The sequence below is a fragment of the Rhamphochromis sp. 'chilingali' genome, assembly GCF_963969265.1.
Source record: "Rhamphochromis sp. 'chilingali' genome assembly, chromosome: 7".
NCBI lineage: Eukaryota > Metazoa > Chordata > Actinopteri > Cichliformes > Cichlidae > Rhamphochromis > Rhamphochromis sp. 'chilingali'.
The window spans coordinates 2,681,539-2,703,315 of record NC_137934.1 but is presented as its reverse complement, the minus strand read 5'-3'; the positions used below and the strand labels follow the sequence as shown (position 1 = coordinate 2,703,315).

The 21,777-nt window shown below is 42.2% G+C and overlaps 1 protein-coding gene across 9 annotated transcripts in view; it reads right to left on the bottom strand.

The window, feature by feature from the left end:
• The window catches only part of sgip1a (SH3GL interacting endocytic adaptor 1a), an 82,254-nt gene extending 61,987 nt beyond the window's left edge, over positions 1-20,267 (bottom strand). For 6 of the 9 annotated variants that reach the window (XM_080886219.1, XM_080886226.1, XM_080886222.1 and 3 more), the window contains exons 1-3: positions 20,130-20,267; positions 7,721-7,805; positions 768-812 (exon numbers count right to left, since the gene is read on the bottom strand). In XM_080886219.1, the coding sequence (XP_080742345.1) occupies positions 768-812; positions 7,721-7,772 (97 nt within the window). In that variant the 5' untranslated portion in view covers positions 7,773-7,805; positions 20,130-20,267. The other 3 variants (XM_080886223.1, XM_080886227.1, XM_080886220.1) reach the window with 2 other exon arrangements.
• Positions 20,268-21,777: the final 1,510 nt, after the last annotated feature.

Genomic DNA, 21,777 nt, shown 5'->3' with positions numbered 1-21,777 from the left:
ATATATTATATACTGTACTTCCAAACCAAATCCAGGAAATCAAAGACATATGAAACAGAAGGTTTCGCGTGCCAGCTGCAGAGCTACAGAGATTCATTCCTACATCACCGGCCTGCCCCTAATGATGTCACCAATTAAAGGGACATGACATTAAAACAATGATGAATTCTCTTTTTCATCACTATGCTTAATCCCACAGAGACGGCTCAGTCCAGCCATCGGCAGGCTCGAATGTACGCGTGCACTTGCCCGTGCAAACATACAAGTGCTGGGTTAAACAGCCATGTAGTGTGAACGCACGGCAAAGTCATACAGTGCAGTGAGCGTGTGCATCCGTTTCAGAGCACACCATACAAAGAAAATTTATACAAGTGAGCCAGCTGGGTACATAAGCCCTCCTGCACAATAAATCCAAATAATCCTTTACGATGGGAAGCGGGAAAAAGGGGGGCTGGGGGTTCTCAGACATATGCGTGCGCACACACACACACACACACACACACAAAAAGGTACACACGCTTCAATTAGCTTCGCCATTGTGCCTCTGTTGTAGATATTCAGTGGCTGTGCCCTTTTCCCAAGAATAACAAGCAAGTCAACAAAATGCGTGTGCTCGAAACAGAAGGACAGCTTCTGACATCTCAACCTCAAATACCTCATACACTTGCTACGAGATGAAGCACACGAGAACAAGGCCATTAAGGATTATCCTGAATTACAAAAGAAAAATGGGGTGGCATAAAAAAGACAGAATAAAATGATCTTACCTTCCATCATGGTTGCAGATTTGCATTCCTCAATCTCCAAAGAGCCTGAAATGAAAGGTGGTGTCGTGAGGGGAGGGGGAAGAGAAGAAGCTCCTGGCTACTAAAACACAGTAGAACTGATGGCAGCAGAACAGCTGTGTGCTTGTGGCTAACGCCCTGGCTAACTGTGAACCTCCAACACCCCCAGACGTCGCCTGTCAACTAGCTCAGGAGGGAGAGAGACAGAGAGATAGATAGAGCGAGAGAGAGGAGGGGTGGGGGACGGCTTAGGTGTCGATCAGAGCTGGAGCCATGGATGCTGCTGCTGCTGCTATTGCTGCTGCGGCTCAAACCTTCACAGCCGAGGATGCTGAGAGGTAGGGAAAAAGCAAACTGGAGGAAAAAAATGAAAGAGGCAGGGAAGGGAGAAGGAGGTGGAGAGATTTAGAGGGAGGGTTGTGTGTGTGTGTGTTTGGAGGAGGGGGGGAGGCTGAGGCAGTATGCTGAGGTCACAGATGACCTTAGCCAATCCCTGCAGCTCTTTGTGCAGTCACATGGCTTACAGCTTGAATCTCCTGACACTGTCCCCAAAGAGAGAAGGCTACATTAGTAACCTCTCTTACTTGACAAATAACTGTGCGCATTTACATGTTTACATGTAGAGCATCCGAGGAAGCAAACAGATATGTGAGGTTTAAATATAGAAGCCACACAAACAGAGTAACCATACACACACATGCTTACACAGCTACCCTTCACCCTACCTTATGTCAATGCAGTGTGCTGAGGTACCCAGGCATGAATCTATTTTTTGGTCACACAGAGAATAATGAGGGTATGAGTAAAGTGACAACCCATGTTGATACAAAAATAAAAACGTGCTCTATATTAAGTCACTACTGCGCAAAATCCTTGCCCTGCACCGTCCTGCACAGCGCCTAATTCTCTAGTAACTGCCTCTTTGGAATATCGGTGCAGTTTCACTCTGCTCCTCTCCCCGCTCCCTCCCACCTTACCGTCTCTCTGCTAGTCTGTCTCATTTGGCTGCCTTTTTCTGTCTCTGTGCTTTCCCACCGCACTGGGATGAGAATCGACCGGTGCGACGTCACGGCAACGCAGGCTACAGCTGCAGCCAACAAACAGGAAGAGCCGATGACAGACCAGCCTCCGGAGAGGGGTGTGTGCTGGTGTTTGTGTGTGTGCGCTGATTAATTTTCTATGAGAGGGTGGAGAGTGAAGGGGGGTGGGGGCAAATGTGACAAATCAAACAGCAAAGTGAGATTTTACTGGGCGAAAAAGGAAGAAAAGAATAACAATGAGCCACAAATGCAGACACTGGGTAATTTGTACCCATTGGTCTTTAAGTCTGGAAAAGACGTGTTTACTAGGGCTGCCACAAACGATTATTTTGATAGTCGACTAGTCACTGATTATTTTTGCGATTAGTCAACTAATCAGATCATGCATCCACTGGACGTAAAAAGTACAGCTTATTGCATCAGCAGCATCTGCTCTTATATAACTATCATTAGCTTACAGCTTTAAGTGTTTAAGGTATGTGCTAACTAAAAATAAAGACAAGATGATAGTTTATTAAATTTTAATTAAATTTGCAGATTGTTTCGGTGGAGTTTAATAAACTCCTTGCTATCTAAAATATAACAGGACACCAGAGTATATTCTGGAGCATCTCACACTTCTGATAATCAGCTGTCTGCTTGACGTTTATTCAGCTGTGTAAAAACTATAACTTTAATCTCAGCCAAACCGATTTACTCAGGAACAAATAAAATACTGAAAAAAGCCAAACAATAACATTTTAAGTTATCTAAGTGACTCATATATCATGTTTAACCTGAGTAGCGAAAGACGGCGGTGGGTTTGAAAACATTTGCTGGGAGTCCGGTGTTCTCACGGCTCTAGCGAGCCTAGCCCCCGGCTAACTATCGAGCTAGTGGGTAACAGACGTCTCCGAAAACGTCGGAGCGCTTTTGAATATGTGACCGAGTGGTCGGCGGGGTTAGGAACAAAATAAATAAACTTGACAACGCCACCTGTACCCACTGACTCAGAGCGGACCTCTCTGAGTGACGACGAGTTGTGGCTCCTTGTCCCTGAGGTACCCTCACACCCTGTAGCACCTGTGGTGTCACTTCCCGATGCCTCTAGAGTTCCATCGGTGGAGCTCAGGTCTACTCCCAGTGTGATTGTAGCACCCTCGACCTCTGCTCCCCCAGGCTCTTCCTTGGGCTCTGTTGAACAGTCTGAGGTGAGTGGGCCACATTTGCGGAGAACAGCACGTTCAACAGCTGGTCAGCACTCAAATGTTTATCACTTGCCACGTCCTGTTGAATCTGCGTCAGTTGCTAATGCTCAGCTTGCCATATTCAGGCCATGGTGTTAGGTTCCTTGAGTTATTGTCGGGGCGCCAATACAAAAAAGGGGGGGTAGATGTAGCCAGATGGGCTACTCGCCTTCCGTTGTTTTTCTTCTCTCATTCTCTCTCTCTCTCGCTCGCTCTACCACCCTCGCTCTCTTTCCACTGCACTCGCTCCTTGTATCAGGTGATCGGGTTAATTGGGAACCCACCTGCACATTGATTGCAGGGTGGCGCTAGCCTGTATAAAGCTAAGCCGATGTCTTGTTGGATTAATTCCTCCCGAGCTTCTGGTACGATACAGCAGTAAATGCTGGCGTACTGCGACGGACTGATCAGCAAGAGCCGATTATATGACAGCTACAGGTATGCTCTCGCTTAACCTTGGATTCCCTCCGAATACTGGAATTGGTGTTAATATCCTTTTCCGGCCTGTTGTAGCGCAGCAGTCTGTTTAATTCTGCCATTGCGGAGAGAGGTGTTCGTGGTATCTCCACCAATGAGAGTATAGTGCCTCCGGTCCTGGGGTAAGCCGTTAGAACTACTTTTATTAGCATTCATAGCTATAAGAGTTTAAGGTTACACTTATCTGTTTCAGGGTTCACTGCTGTACTCACCTCTCCATGGTAAATTGTCCAACCTAAATTGGAAGAGTGGACTGCCTTCTCAGCTGCTGTTGTGAACTCCTCCTTGGTGGAGTCTGCTGTCTTGTCTTGTTTTGTCTTATCTTGTTTTTATTAAGTAGGCTTACCTTTTTTGGGTTCGCCTGGTGTTTTATTTTACCCTGGACTGTTGTTCGTACCCATACTTCTGTGATCGGGCTGAAGTGATCCTCTGCCCGAGTGTCGTGCTGGGACTCTAAATCGCCTGGGTGGCCGGTCTCAGCCGGTGGGGAGCCAGACCGGCCTACGGCTGAGAATAATTATTACCAGCACGAGTGGTAGTTTGACCCGTGGGGAATAAGCCTTTCCCGTGTGTATGTGTGTGTGTGCGTGTGATTTCTTTTATTAAAGTTATTAAAGTGTGTTTTAGTCTTTTTATGATTTGTAGCGAGCCTGACGCTCCGTGTCCTTTTATTCTTTTAACATACTTTTCTGTGTTTTATTTCAGTGAAGGAGGACGAGCCAGTGGCCCTGGGACCTCAGGTGGTGGGTCGTCTTCACACTTTCTTTTGTACAGCACTGGGTGGTCTGCAGTGATTCTTGTGGTGTGATTTTCTTTTGGTTCCACGGCTGCTGGTAAGTCCAAGTTCCACGATTGTTTATTTTTACTGTAGGACACTGTCAATAATGACGCTACATCTTGACTTTTAATATTTTATTTATAAAATATTATTTATAATATTTTATTCATTTCTATAAATAAAACTGTTTTAATATTGGAAGCCAACCTGCCTCAGTGTGCATCCTTGAATCTGTGCGGTCTTCTTTTATTCCTTTTCTTTATTTTTCTTAAATATATTTCCTGGGGGTGTAATTCCCCTAGGTGGCGTTGTCAAGTTTATTTATTTTGTTCATAACCCCGCCGACCACTCGGTCACAAAAATATGTGGTGTCCTGATAAACTGAGCAGATATTTGAGGTTTACACAGCTACATTCTCGCCTGAAAATATGTTAATCGTTTATTTTGTGACCCAGAAAGAATAATAAGAGTAATATTAAAGCTAACTAGCTGCCGCCATTGTTGGAAACTAAGCTGGGCTGCGCTATGAATTCTGGGACACAGCTTCTTCTTCGGGGTTTAACAGCAGCTGGCATCCTTGTACATGCAGTGCTGCCATCTTCTGTTTCAGTCCGTTATTACACTCTTAAATCCTGCTACTTATTCCTGCGTCTTTTGTGATCTTACAAAGCTTCAAACGACACGTCGACTATTAAATCAGTCGTCGACGATTTTGATAGTCGACTAATCGTGGCAGCCCTAATGTTTACTCATGTTTAATTTCTACTGCTGGCAGTGTCAGGAGCAGCTGAAGAGGTAGTAACAGTAGTAGTGGTGTATCAGTAAATGGTAACAGGACTGGTTCTATTATAGTGCTTTTTTACCTCGCTTGAGCACTCAAAGCATTTTACACTACACGCCCCGTTCACACACTTATTAATAAAACATGGCTAGCTCATATGGTAAGAAACCAAACCCATATTAATAGTACATGCTATACACATATATAGGCCTACTGATTTTGACCTGTTCAACCTGCTTCCTCAGGGAGGCGCTATAGGTGCATCAGCCCAAACACTGACAGACTCACGAATGGTTTCTTCCCAAAAAAGTTCTACCCCCCAAATCCAAGGACTTCCCTCTTTACACAGACTACACAACTACCATCACCACTGTGCAATACTTCATTCAATAACCACACGTAACACTATTTATTTGCATATTTGTTCATTTTATATAGTGTTCATATGTATATAGTGCTGCAGAACTGTGTACCCTGTGCATTCTATTCTATAGTTCTATACATACATGTGCATGTATGGAACTATAGAATAATCCAAGAGACAAAATAAGTGTTGTTATTCTTGTTTGAGCAGAGCCAGCTGGGCAACTTCAGTTCATTAGAATCAGCATTAGCTGAAGCACTTCAGCAGCTATTCTTCCTGAGGTCATTCTTACACTGCTGTGATATAAAACTACTCTCTCCAAAGCTTCCTCTCACATTTATAATTTCACGCTTCTTTCTTATTTTCACTGCATTACTGTCTGTCAAGTTGCTTCTATGTTATTCATTATGTCACCTGCCTTCTCCTTCCTTTCATCCTTTTCTTGCTACAGGGCCAGCTCTTCCGTATCAACCACCACTGATGCCCCCAAGGAGAGGGTCGACACCCTCATCTTACCCCCGGTCCCACTAGCTCTAAAGCTTTGCTAAGTAATCTCTATGACCTTTGTAATTTTTTCTCCTCCCTGCCTTTATCCATTCATCTTTCTTATCACTTACACCATCCCTTGCTAATTTCCTTCCCCATTGTTCTTCTAGTATCAGCCATGCTCGGTTATGTTTGCCTCAAGACAAACATCTTCTCCTACACTGTCATCTAGTGCCGACAGAGCATCATGACAGATATTTAACAGTTTGTGCTGGTGCTGGAACTTCGATGCTTCTGAATCAGAAATATGGCACCATTAACTCACTGTAGTGTAGTACCATTAACATATAGTTCATTTGTTTCCACGAGCAAGTTGGCAATTCAAACAATATTTCTTATTTCTAATACAAGAGAGCCATGTATGATGATTATGCAGCTAATTAGCGCTGCCACAGCAGTTAATGATGATACCATTTTTGCCCAGTCTTTTTCTTATTGTTGAATCGTGAACACCTAAACTACACCTGAACTACCTCAACTGAAGCAAGTGAGTCCTGCAGTCCTTCAGATGTTATCCTGGGTTCTTTTGTGACCTCTTGGATGAGTCAATGCACTGTTGGAGATTTTAGTGATCAGGTCTGGGTGTGGCTAGTGAAACTGAACATAGGGCCAGGTAGGTTTGGAGAGCTTTTCCCCCACTTAATAAATGAAATTACAATTTAAAAAGTGCATTTTTTTCTTTATTTACTCAGATTATATTGGTCTAATATTAAAACACTTTTTCATGGTACTGCATCGGTCTCCTACAGTTCTTCTATACCAGGGGTGTCCAACTCCAGGCCTCAAGGGCCGGTGTCCTGCAGGTTTTAGATCTCATCCTGAGTCAACACATCTGAATCAATTAGTTCATTACTGGGCCTCTGGAGAACTTTACGACACGTTGAGGAGGTCATTTGGCCATTTAACTCAGCTGTGTTGGATCAAGGACACATCTAAACCCTGCAGGACACCGGCCCTCGAGGCCTGGAGTTGCCTAGCCCTGTTCTATACCTAGCCTCAAATCAGTGCAAACACAACCAATGCTATTGCCTTTGTGCACATGATGTACACATCACATAACGTTATTTAACTTTTTAATTGTATTGTTAAATTAACAAACCAGTAGACTATGTTACAGTAAAGGCAGATTATCAGCAGGTAATCTAAGGAGACTGTCTTTAATTCTGTAATATCTGATTCTATTACATTTGGTTTCAAATCTAACCAAAAGGTAGATGATGTATGAACATACAGGAAGTAGAAGAGAATGTTGCTTATGAGAAATGAGTTCCATGTGTCTGGATAGGAAGAACTTATGCTGCTCTATTTTCTAGCTTTCCCGTCAAGCGCTTTGGGTGCCTAGAAAAGCGCTATATAAATCCAATCCATTATTATTATTTTCTGACACACACACACACACAGACACAGACACACACACACACACACACACACACACACACACACACACACTTTTAAAAAGGGCACACCACACAGCACAGTGAACATGTAGCCACAGTGGATACATAAACAAAAGCATTCATATGTTGTCATGCATCAATACAAGCATGCATTAGCTAATGCAGTATAAAGTCCACTTCACTGCAGGACCGGTGAGTAAACCGCTTGAGATTCTAAAAATGCAGAAAGTGGTGGGTGACCTTCATGCCTTATTCTAAGGGTAAGTTGTCGATCCATGCTCAAACTGCTGAGGTGATGTGCTGCTGCAAAAATAAAGGTGTTTTACCTACTGTACCTGCAATGATACGAAACCAGCCGGTGCACAGCTCCTCAGCCATCAGTAGCTCTCTCCATGGACCCCGCTGCTCTCACTCCAGCCAGGCAGAGGGATGAGAAGGAAGACAACGAACATGGACAACGACAGTTCACCGGAAAGAGAAGAGGGAGATGAGGATGAATATTTACCAAAGGCTACCGTATAACTAATAAACAAAGGTCTTTGGAGAACACAAATGTACACTGATGCTGACAACTGCAAGTGTACTCGCGAAGCAATGCACGCAACCTGTGGAGAATAGTAATGGGGCACGGTAGCCTCAGCCTGCGAGTACAGATTTGTCAAGCACTGAAGGTCAACGTGTCCTATGGGAATGGTTTCATCGAATTCTGCCTAAGTTCTGCAGTGCAGAAGACAGCATATGCATCTTAATCATGCAACTGTTTCATCTGCAATTTATTATTGTGATTTCCAACAGGGGAAAGATTCAGCATTTCAAAAATGTCTAAATTAGCCTGTTTAGATTTGAGATACTGAACGCTTTGACAGATTCACAGACTAACCAAAACTAATAAACTACAGTTTCAAGTTAAACTATAAAGTACAAACATATATAGATATAAAAGATGTACAGAGTAAATTTGTCCATCATTCTAAAACATGGCCCCCAAGCTTGATTAGCTACATTTTTTCTCTCTTCCAGTTTAAGTGGATCCTAATTGGCATGTGGCAATCTCAGGTGAACTGACAGGTTGAACTTGCTTCAAACTCCAAAAGTGCACATGCTAGTGGTGCCACCTACTGGTCACTTAAACACAGTACTTTATTCTCCATAAAATACCTCTCGACCCCTCTGTTCCACATAGACTTGCACCTGCGTGGTGTGTGATTAGTCATAAAATATGAGCAGTAACAAGGTAACAAAGTAAGACACAATTATAAAACAATAGATCGACAAAAGGGATGCAGACATGATCACATGTAGGCTCACACCTACAGTAATAGTTCCAGTAACAACAGCTGATCACACGAACATCTATTTCATTTTAAACGTTATGATTAAAACGGAGGTGACAGCACTGACACAGTGCTGCAAAGTCCTGAGCCTTGTAAATGTCTCTTCTTAGAGCAGAGCAGTCTGTTAAGAGTTTGGATAAACAGTGCTAACTACTCAAATATAGACTATGAGCAAGAAAGCTCTTTCTGGCACATTTGGTTTACGTTCCAGATGGCAGCAAGCTGCAGAAGATAGAGAAAATAATTCTTCCTCAACCCTCTTCACCCCATCTATCCTTCCCACCACCGTCTGCACCGTTTCTGCTCTGTATGTGCATCTACCCCTACCCACTAACAAACACCCATCGCTTCCCTCCCTCTGACCTACTTTCTCGCCACCTTTGCTCATGCCTTTCGCCTGCTGGGTGCAGTATTGCTCTAAATCTGGGTATTTTTCAAAAATGTCTCTGCATCTGCCTGCAGGTCCAAAACTGTCCACGCCACCAGCAAAAAGCCACAAGAAAAATGCAAATAGGTCATCGCTGTTACTATACGGATAGAGCATAGAGGCTACATTTAGTAGAAAACTGCTGTTCTTTTAGTCAAGCAAGAAACCGCTGGGACGGTGAGGCTGAACTGCTTATCATACATCAAATACGTTCTAGTTCTATCGTCAGTGTCCCCAGTAAACAAAAATATCAATCCTGCACATGTTGTTCTTTTCTCTGCATCAGCAGCAGCTGCTGGTTGCAGACCATTCTGTTGATTAGACAGTCAGTAATATTGACTGCATTTATGATACTTTACATATTATTTTCAAAAATCTAAAATGCATCACTACTCCACTGGAATGTGGGACATTAGTATAATCCAGTAGTATACACTATTTCCATGAAAAAGCATGCACGTGGCCATACTGGGGAAACATTTTTTTAAATCATCTTATATATTTTTTTTTAAGTGTAGGCTGAATTCCAAACATCGCACCAGACTCTTGTAAAAATAACAGCTGTTCATGGAGACTCTCTCATTTTCTGCCTAACACAATATTGCCTATGGATTTCATCGGCACCATTCTACATGAGTCCCTCGTAGGGCTGGGCCATATTATACCGTTCACGGTAATACCGGTATAATGTTAGGCAACGATAGGAAAATGAAATATCGCGATAGAATATGAGTAAAACGCGCATGCGCAGTGCCTTTGTTTTCATACGCACATGGCCGATTGTTGAGTGAAACAGATGAACCAGAATTGGTTTGTAAAAATGGTGCAACTTCAGTGATGTGGAACTGGTTTGGTGTTTGTCCGTCAGATACACAACAAAGCACATTTTTTTGCAGAACATGCAAGCGGCCGTCGTTATTGTCGTATTTGTCAGACTAAGATGCTCTTAAATCTGGGAGTAATCTGGGTCCTAAACTCCTTATTCTTCAGTTCAAACGAACACTGCAGCATCACTGAGCGTTAAAAACTGTCTAAATTCTTTCATCTTTAATAAAACGATCAGCATTGCTGCTTTACCAGGGGTAACTATGAAGTTTAACTTCCAGGCATCCATTAAAACAAAATTTATTACATTTAACGGAGTTAGAAGTTAGCAGGAAGCTAGCGGAAGTTAGCTCGCTAGTTTTGCTAGTTACCTAAGCATGATATAGCATGTTCTGACTGAGAGATTTCTGAAAAAATTCAAACGTACAGCTCTGCTATCACTTCCAACATAAATGAAGACAGGAAACTAAACAGCAGTGACGTTTGTAGGGTTACTGAAGTTGGGCTAGCTGGTATATAATGATGTGCTACGTGATCGCTAGCGACACAGCTATGTTAGCATAACATAAACAGTGAAGCTGGAGGACCAACACTAACACTTTTCCACTTATAAAAGTTAACGTGAAGGTTCTTCATGGTTAGAAACAAATGCAATCGCATGGCAGGATGCTGTAAACGGACCAAACTTCAGTCAGGAGAACAACTGAGATAATCCATCCACAATACGAGGTTAGTCATTAATATACTGCAACAACATGGAAATAGAGCAGCTGCTAGAGAATTCAACATTAATGAACCAATGGTACAGAATTGGAGGAAGCAAGAAGAATGAGTTTAATAAAGTTTGATTTATCTGACTGCTTTGTTTCGCTTAATGTGCCTTATAATCCCGTGCACCTTATGGTCCGAAAAATACGTACTGCACACTGCAGTTTAATGTTGCAAAGCACCTCTTTTTAACGTCAGTGGATATTATACATGGTTATGTTCAGGATATGTCAGCCCATTTCTACTGGAAAACTTTCAGCAAGGAATTTGCATTTGCACTGTTACATTTTTATAAAGCTTTAATGTACATAAAAACCAGCTTCTTATTTAAGTGAAAATAAATGGAAGGTTGTCTTTTTGCGCTAGTAATGTTGTGGAGTTGTATTTTGTCTCGCATCAATTATATCGTCAGTTATATCGTTATCGCAAATTTTCAAATATATATCGTGATAAATATTTTTGGCCATATCGCCCTGCTCTAGTCCCTCGTCACCTTTTACCTACCTGGAACAGCATTTGCTGCACCTGAGGCATGTCAACACAGAGCGGGAGTATCACAGATATGATGGCTCTCGGTTAAAAACATCTATAGTGGGAATTCCCTTTGCTCATGCTGCAACAGTCACGTTTCACGGCCCAAGGCCTCGTGCCATTTCCCCGCACACTGCTGAAGAAACATCCCTGCAAACCTCCACCCTCCACTCCAAAGTGCTCTGATGAGGGACGGTGATTAGCCTGCACTCATTAAATGTAAACAAACAGCCAGCAGTGAGTGCAGCCGAATCAAAACAACATTCCACTCGGTGAGAGGGAGAGGCGGGAAGGGCGATAAGGTGTGGCGAGGACAGTGTGCCATGTTGTGTGCCTACGTGCCATTCAGCCACTCACAATGCTCTCAGTCTGTTAGTACCACCAGCCAGACACGCTGTGTTTTGTCATTACCCCACTTGCGTCCCTGCCCAGGGTTGCAGTCACACATACACATTAGATGATGAAAGATTGTGTGATTAGCAGACACTTCCTGATTACTTGATTACACTGGGGAGGCTGACTAACAGCTCATGGGTGAATCTGTCTTGTTTAGTCTGATGCCACTGGGGCTATTATCTAAAGCCAAGTTAGAATAAAACACATGTATTCCAGTATTTCTCTTCTGTATGCTACATCATTTTTGGTGTCGGGTCAGTGGAATAAATATCTGTTCGATTGTTAGACTGGCATGTGTGCATACTTTATGTGCAAGCCAAAACTCAAATTCACTTCATAGTTTAGCCTGAAAATCTACGCAGTTGTCTTCTCGCTGCATTCCTGCTAACCCGAAACCCCTTCCCGAGTCAACCCCCTGCTAGAGGCCCCCATTAAAACCCAGTTCTCTCTTCAGCCTGAGAACAGGGGATGGAAGAGATGAGCTCATGTCTCTGATCCTGAACTGGTCAGCTGTGCCGTCTACCTAATGGTCTCCAGGATGTCAACACTGGTGTGTCCTTCTTATTCACACCAATGATCATCTTCACAGAGGCCCCAGACCTAAATAAACACAGAGCAAACTTGCTGTACGATCAGCTTATATCTATAAACAGTGGAGCGGTTTAAATTAGGCCACTCCCAAGAGTACCGTACTTTGCTTGGACAGCCAGGCTGAGATGACAGAATGGAGCCAGATGAACTCACTGAAGGGAGTTTCAAAGGACTATTTCACACAACGGCAGAAATAGCACAGATGCGACTTCTATACTGTCCGACTCTTTGGATAATTTAAACAGACTACATCTTTAACTTGCATTACATTTATTTGGAGGCTTTGGCTCTACGTAAGAGATCCGCATCCTTCATAAAGGAGACTTTGAGCTAAAAACTCACACGAATGAAATCCACAGTTTAATACATACTTACAGTTGGGGAAAAAGACAGAATTTGCCTACGCTTGCTTACTGGCTCGCTCTATTTTGGTGTGACACCCACAAGGATGCGTCGAATATAGGTTTTGTGTGTTTTTCTGTGTGTGTGTGTAGAATCTGTGATGTGCTGATAGGAGCCAGGATGGGCCTCCCAATGACGCATTTAACTGGAGCTATAATTTATGAAGCATCTTAAAATAGTAGTTAAAAAAAGAACTTCTGGATCTTACAACGCTTCAGAGGGAGAAGAATTAACTTACTTCCTGACTTAGGACAACGACAAAGTCACAAACTCACAAACCCAGTAATCAAAGTAACATTCCTGCTCAACAAAGCACAAACCAGGTTCTCCACAGTCACTTCAGTTCTCTAGTCCCTGGAAAAAAAGGTGATCGATATCACCGTATGAGTCATCAACTAAATACTTGTAAGGTGGAGTCTGCCTGTGGGTGGCTGGGTAATCCCATTTAGTCATTCTTAGCAACATTTTACAGTAGTTTCATTAGATGAACAATACTAGGGTACCTCACTAATCCAAGACTCACTCGGGAAACTTAAGACAATATTTACAAAATGTATGTGCACAGAGAGAGAGCTTACTGTATGTTGCAGTCATTAATAACCATTTCATCTACTGTCATGGACCGAGAGGAGGGCCGGAAATAAATACAGAGAAGAGCAACAAAGGAGAGTTGGTGATAACTGCTGTACCTGCTATAAAAGCTTCCAAACACATGACAACTGGTCAAAAACCAAAGATAACACATGCCAAACAACTCCACATGTCAAAAAGTCTGATGTAGGGCTGGGTATCGTCACTGATTTCTAGAATCGATTCGATTTCGACAGTAAACGATTTTTAGACAGTAAACTGTTCTTGAAGTAGAGAGAGAGAGAGAGAGAGCTGTGCATGAAGCGTGATCATGTGTTATCATGGTAGAAGCGAAACAGCAAAGGTCAGAGGGAATTCATGACGAGGTTTATGTGAAGCGTAGTTTGGATCTTCTTTTGCTGCTGGTTCAGTCAATATTGTTTGGAGAGATCAAACCTGCAGCTTCAGAATCAGCACAAAAAGGGCGTAAACACAAAGCGCCCACCGACGCCTCAAAATCAGCGAGCTGTCGGCTTTCAGCCCCGACCGTGTCCGTGGCGTCGGGTGAGGAAGGCGACATCTCACTGATTCTGATGCGTCGGCGGGTCCGCGCTTTGTGTTTACGTCTTTGTGCAGAATCCGTGTTCCTGTTCTCATTTACTGTTTTAGCTGTTTGGTGGTTGTTGAAATTTTGTGAGCTTTAACCTGAGATTCTGGCGATTCGGGCAAAATAAATTTATATTAAATGGTAAATGGCCTGTATTTGTATAGCGCTTTACTAGTCCCTATGGACCCCAAAGCGCTTTACACATTCAGTCATCCACCCATTCACACACTGGTGATGGCAGCTACATTGTAGCCACAGCCGCCCTGGGGCGCACTGACAGAGGCGAGGCTGCCGGACAGGGGCGCCACCGGGCCCTCTGACCACCACCAGTAGGCAGTAGGTGAAGTGTCTTGCCCAAGGACACAACGACCAAGCCTGTCCGAGCCGGGGCTCGAACCGGCAACCTTCCGATTACAAGGCGAACTCCCGACTCTTGAGCCACGATCTTTACCCAATTTTTAAAAAAAAAAATCGATTCAGGATTTTAATGAATCGATATCACGTTATTCAAGCTAGAATCAAAACCCACCCCCAGTCTGATGGCAAGAAAGCTAGTACTCTAGCCAACACTAGCATTTCCTAGCTCCTTCTACTCTGCTGAGGATAAATAATTTACTGTTTACTTTATCTGTACCAAATACAACTATGGGACAGCAGTTATTGAGCTTGGCTATTCCCAGTTCACGCTGAACTGGCTGTTATACCAATTCCCACTATAGGTTTTAATAAATGTACGCTGATAGTGGATTGCAGCAGCTCGTGGTATACATGCTGCACCAGAGCTGCTGCCTCAGCTTCGTGTCCTGATGCTGCTGGTTGGTTCTGAACGTCCTGATGTTGCTGACAGACACTTTCTTTTTATTGATCCGTCTATTCTGTGCTCCTGAGGAGGCAAAAAGAAACTCAGACATAATAATATCAGCCCCTGTAGTCTTTGCCTCCCTTTGGTTGCCATGGCTACAGAATTCGCCACAACAGCAAGCTGAAAATGTTGAACCACGAACGCCGAGCGCAGTCTCGTACGGCTGTGCCTGCTCGACAGGGCAAAGACCCGGGACACTCTTGGTGATCTTAACGTTTGCTATCACGTTGCCTTTGAAGACGATGGATGCAGATGCTTGCTGTCAAAGCATTTTTACAAGATTCCTTCTGTGACATTTGACAGCAGCGCTGTGCCAGCCTGCAATGTGTCATCCTGTGTTCAAGCGCAGCAAAAGTTGCTCCAATATCTCGACTCCTTTCCACGACTGAAAGTGACACACCACAAGGGAGGCGAGTCTACTTATCTATATATAAATACACATCACATACTTGCGTCTGCCGTTACACTGGCATACAAAGGCGCATACATAGCTCTGTGTTACTTATCTCCGACTTGTTTCACAGAAGCTCCTGTGTGTCATAAAAAAATAAAGCACACTCTTCTTCCTCACAGAAAGCCACAGCTCACCCACGCACACACAGCTCACCCAAACTCCTCACTTCCAGTAAATTCTCTACCTTTAAACTCTCAGAGGATCCTGGGGACATTTTGTGCCATTCCTTTTTTAATTTTCATCCTATTTTGGCTGTGCTGAATGAATAGCTCATATTTACTAGAAGATTTAAAAAAATTTTTATTTGTCTCAGCTCCTTAGAATATCTAAAAATGGCTAAGCGACGCAAAACCGCCACATTTCAGGCCAAAAAATGACCACATTTATGTTGACATCAACTAATGCATTCCTTTATGTTAAAATTTTATTTTGGATTACTGTCCACCAGGTGGCGCTACTTTTTACCATTCAAAGCAAGCAGCAAAATGTCACACTTTTTCTGTTTTCTGCAAGGGAAATGATAAGTGTGCCATTATTGATGTTAGATAATGGTGTGTGTGTTTGAGCGTGTATTCATATCTCTGCGGGGACCAAAATACCACCTTCAAGCCTCATCATCAAACTTAAGGGCAGTGTGACTTTTGCACAGACAGAAAGAGACGAGCTGGCAGCACCATATGGGAAACCTTGATTGCAAAGACAGCAGTCTGTCCATTTGCTCCACGTAGAGCTACATAAACATACAGGCCTTTATATGGTTAAAATATGATTAAAGATATTTAATAGTTGCATTTACTCTGAAGTGGTTTTAAAAGACAGTCATTTAAAATGGGAAAAAATATTACATCATAGTATTTTTACAGCAGTTTTTGCGAAGCTGCCATTTTTTGTCCTTGGGATCACGAGTGTCAGGTTTTGTTTTCTTTTAATCTGACATTACAAAAAAAATAAAAACATGTTGCTGCCAATCATTGACTCATCTAAGGCCCAATAAAAACAATCAAATATTCCTCGAAATGTATTTTATGGAAATTGTTTTTGCTTTTTCAATAGAAAACAGTGGAATTATGTAAACATACGTGGCTTTAAAGGGTGAAATCGCAAAAATTATACTTAATATTTGAAATTATTTTTCAGGCTGAAGTAGTTTTAAAACATTGAGTATTTTAAAGTTAAAAAAAAAGTTGCTATATAATATTTTTACCGCATTTGTTGGCAAGGTGGCATTTTTTGTCCTTCGGTAAAAAGAGTCAGGATTTTAAGGATCATCTAATGGTTAACTGAGCAGCATCAGTGGTGCTCACAGAACAACTACCACTATATATATAACACCTTCAGTTTCACACAGGAAAAATAAGTCTGTACTTAAACCATGTGTATATATCGATGACGATAAATAAACTCTGGTATCAGCTTAGGTCCCAAAATAGATAATAATGTAATAATGGATTGCATTTATATAGCGCTTTTCGGGGCCCTCAAAGCGCTTTACAATTCCACTATTCATTCACTCTCACATTCACACACTGGTGGAGGCAGCTACAGTTGTAGCCACAGCTGCCCTGGGGCAGACTGACAGAGGCGAGGCTGCCATATCGCGCCATCGGCCCCTCTGGCCAACACCAGTAGGCGGTAGGTGAAGCGTCTTGCCCAAGGACACAACGACCGAGACTGTCCGAGCCGGGGCTCGACCCGGCAACCTTCTGATTACAAGACGAACTGCCAACTCTTGAGCCACGATCGCCCGTGATATGCAATCCCAAGACAGTCTCCCCTTTTCCTTCAGTTTTTTTCTAACAAGTTTCAGCTGGACAGGAGAGTCCAAAACTCTGCAACACAGAACATTTCCACTCATCAGGCTAAAGAAAAACAATCGAGCAGGATGAGGGATCACTGCTCATAAACACTGACTGACTGGCTCCCTCATCCCATTCGGAAAACCCCCTAAAAAACTCCAGCCAGAAACAAATGTACAGATAAATAATAATGCAACTGAAGGGATGGTGGGCAAGCCATGCAGAAAACATACCGACAGCCAAACTGAGTGAAAGAAGACTCTACAGTACAACATAAGGCTTCCCCCTATGGCTAAGACAGCATGAATGACTCACTCCTCCTCCAGCAGTAACACCACCACCACTCTCTGCATTTAATCATGCAAGCGTCAAGCTCAGGATATATTTTAATGTATCCTCAGCAATGTTTCAGAGGGAATAATACACAAAAACAGATTTAGTTACTAGTTCAACGTCACTCAAAGGTCGTCGTCTTATGCAGGTGCTACCAATTTATCTGCACACGCCTTTTTTAATGATTCCTTTAATTAATTTTTGAGAGGGAAAATAAAATGAATACATTTACTGAATTTTGCACATGACAAGAAGCCCCTGGAAAACTAGTTTCTGACAGAACAAATAAAGATTATCAGTTTGTAATGCTGCGTGTGTCCATCCCCTATATTGTGAAACATGGACACAGTATTGCCTTCGTGGTCAGAGCCCAGATTCCACTGTCTAATAATATTTGTGCATTTAAGGGTTTCCACAGAACAACACAGGAAACGGGGATCAGAAAGTTTCCCAGTCTGAATTTCCCAGGCAAAGAACACCCAAAACCCAAAACCTCATTCATTATCCTCAAACTTGGCAACCCCTTCTCTCCCCCACAGTGTTTCCCACATATCAATAACCTCTACGTGAACTCACTCGACTTCCAACACTCACATGTGCAGCAGGGCTCTGGCTGTCTCAACATGATACCCCCAAACTTGGAGCTGTACCTACAACAAAGCCCCTTCACTATCAGGTCTCGCCGCTTGGCAGCCACCATGGTCGTGCCTCTGGGCAGTTCTTTTGATGACTATACACACAAACATAAGTTTAATGTCAACGGTGAATAAGAAATAAAAACTGCATGTAAAGAAGCAGCATACAAGCCGTTTCAAAGAGTTCATGTTTGTTACCCATCCTGATCTAAATTACAGCCTAGTTATGACAAATGTGTCGGGCTACACAACATACCGACTTCATTACCATCACCGAGACACTACAGAGATGCATGCCACTACACATCTGAAGCAGTCATGACCTATTTTCACATGTGTCAAAGTAACAACACAGTTGCCAGTTCAACTGTTTCACTGGCTCATTTGGGGGAAGGGACAACTTTTTTCTTTGCTATAACAAAATTCTGTAACAGGTTTCTATTCAGGATTTTTGAAGTGCCTCGTGTCCCCTCCTGTGAGGTCTACACGTTTTTGTTTCAAGGCCAAGTCTTAATTTGAATAAATATGCTTCAACACTTTCTCTCAGAGGATCTGACTTAACTGCTACTTTCTCACACGTGTTTACGCTGGTGCCACCGCTGATACAGGACGGAAGTGACAGAATATGAGCCAGCCCTCCGCCTCAGGTAGCTGTGTGAGAATCATCACATGCAGCAACACCAGTTTTAAATGACAAACTGAAAAAATGCACGTTGAACGGACACGGATTCCATCACATGTTTATGACGTACAGGCTGGCCTTTTGTATTTTGATTCAACTACCCGCCCCCCTCCGTAGGCATAAACACCGCAGTTCTTACAAAACATACTCCATCAGATTTTCCTGTAAATTTCCCTAACAAATGCTGAGCCAAACCTCACGATGCATTGAGCTCAGTCAACATCGACATGAATGAATCGACTGCAGTACGCTAATGGCAAAACACAATTACTCAACCATTTAATCAAAAGTCACCATTTCCCTTCTACGGCTCTCCCACAGCATGAGCTGGATTGGAACATTGTGTAATGAACGTGAACTAGCTGCTATTGTCTCCATTGTGCTGCTCCAAAACGCTGACAGGGGAGCGCTGAACTCAAGACCCTTGGTGACTAATGTCTGCAACTGAGCCAGTCCAGACTACAGAGGCTTGCATACCCAAAGGCACTCTTTTCATAAAAGCATTGGTGAATATCAGGGACAAAAGACTGTGTATTTGAAATTTACTGCTGGAAAGAAGGTCCCAAGTGTTTTAATCACCGACAAATACACTTCTATCTTTCTGGTTTCACAACTAAGATGGGTCAAAGAGGTCAACGGCAAACATTCATACTCAAATAAAACAAGAATCTTTAAGGACCACAGTTAATCAGCTGAGTTTTAAAATGTAAAGGCCTTGGGCAAAAACATACTCTGGTACAACACTTTATAGGTAAAAAAAAAGAATGGTAAAATGCACCGCAATGCTGATTTAATGTGCACGCATCATTCATGTGAACTTGCACAGCTATAACTCACGAGATTAGTTTCTGTCCCTGAGATTTGGGAGTTTTTTCCAATTCCCTGATGTGGTTCCTGTTACTAAAAAAACAAAAAAGGTTTCAGTTACATTTCTAGTACGCAAGATGTTCTTTACAGGACCTCAATGAATACAAGTGGATCAATAATATTAATAAGTGTTGGTAAATAGTACCTGAGTCATAGTTACTTTATTTTAAACCCTATGGTATTCTATGTAAAACCAGTTCAGTTATGTTACTTCTGGCCTGTTGCTGGAGTCTCCTACTTTCCCAAGTCAAGTAACATTGCCATGTTTTAATGTTCTTAACAATCTAAAGTCAATTTGAGTACGGACCTGTGCTACGTCAAAGGCATGGCTACTGAGTTATACATAACGGTGGAAATGGCTCTGTATAAGTGCCGAGCACCAGCCCACCTTTAAAGTAGTGCTACATGTTTTTGGACTAAGCTAGCTTAGTATATGTCATGATTCATTTAGCTTTACTATATCGTTTTAGCGAGCAACAGTAGGTAAAGCCCTGCACACCACTTGAAAAGCGCGACACACACATTAAACTAATGAGTTTGCGTTTAGTACTATTGCTTCACCTGTAGCTGACAGTTAGAAGCATCCCAGTAAGCTTTACTTTTGACTCGCTTGTTAACTTTTACCCTTTTTTCCCCTTAAAATTACAATACTTACGGCAGTTTGGAAAGTTTTGGAGATTGTTCTTCTTAAAGCTTTTCTGATGGGGTAAAACCAAACAAACTCTTTCTCCTGTTCAACAGGGGAAACTAAGGCGGGTTAGCCACTCAAACACTCAAACGTTGTTAATTACCGTCAGGCAAGACATGGCTGCCGGAAGTGACATATTACCTTGCTTGTTACTGGAACCAATGGAATAAATAAATATAGTTTAAAATAAATAAATAAATAAAAATAATGAACAAATAAATAAGTGGAATAAAATATAATAAAATTGGAGTAACGTTCGTAATGCACGTGACAGGCGATAACAAGCAAAGTCGCTAAATGACCTACCGCTACTTTTCTTTTCTTTTTTCTCTTCTTTTTCCTTTCTTTTCTGTTTTTTTCTCTCTTTCTTTTCTCTTTTTTTCTTCTTCTTTTTTCTTTCTTTTTCCTTTCTTTTCTTCTTTTCTTCTCTCTTTCTTTTTATTCTTTTTTTTCTTTTTCTTTCCCTTCTCTCTTCTTTTCTTTCTTCTTTTTTTCTTTCTTTTTCTACCTACCGCTACCAGACTCTTCCATTCAACAGGTGTGCTTGTTTCCACCTGTTAGGTGCTTTATGCAATTTGGAATTTGTATTATTTATTATTATAGCTAATCGAGACGCAATTACGTGGGTGAAGTCATACATACATACTGAACTGTAAACATTTATAAAATATTAGCAGGTAGAAATATTTTCATATATTTGTACCCCCAAATGGTTGTCACTTCCGGTTAGAAGTCTGGCTAACGTACAAGAAGAAGCGAATTTTTTTTTTTTTTTGTAGTTAATACATTTTACATGTTGTTATTACTGTCTTCAAAACAGCAGTAAGTGTCAAATGACCTACTCTATGGGAGTTATGGGTTCCATATTTAAAAAATGCTGTGTAATCGATATTTAACCTCTCAAACGCTGAAAAGAGGATTATGCTAAGCAGCCTCGGATGTAGTCTGCCAATCTTCTAAAAGAGATGACTGGTCTTGGTGTCCGCTTACGGACTTCAGCAATGTACACTCATGAGATAAATAAAGTGTATTCAGATATTACATATGCGAGTAACACGTTTTTCTGTTTATTTTCATTTTTCACACCCATCATTTCTCAGAATTTGTATTCAGATACCACGCGTGAAACACCTCGAGGTCCTGTTTCACTCGGTCGTCTAATCCATATCTGTCCATCAGCTGCTGCAGCAGCCTCCCCACACACCCAAACTATTGGTTAATATTTAATCAAACCCGTCCAGGAAAGTAATTTCCTCCAACAAATCACAATATTTAGTCACGCAGTCTGATGGTGTTGCATAACAAGAAAGTCTTTTCCCTGTTCGGTCACATTTTTTTATTATTTAACAACACCGAGTCTAGTTTGGCCCGAGCATGCAAACCACACCTGATCGTTGAGCCTCTTCTTTAGTCGTATACAGAAAAGCCTGTTATTTTTCAAAGCATTAATATAGCATTCTGGTAACAGTGCCTTTGTCGCTACAGGTTTAACTTATCTTTTAGATGAACATTTGAGCCTAAAGGCAATGGCTTTGTGTGTGTGTGTGTGTGTGTGTGTGTGTGTGTGTGTGTGTGTGTGTGTGTGTGTGTTCCATCTGCAGTTCTTGGTCACAGC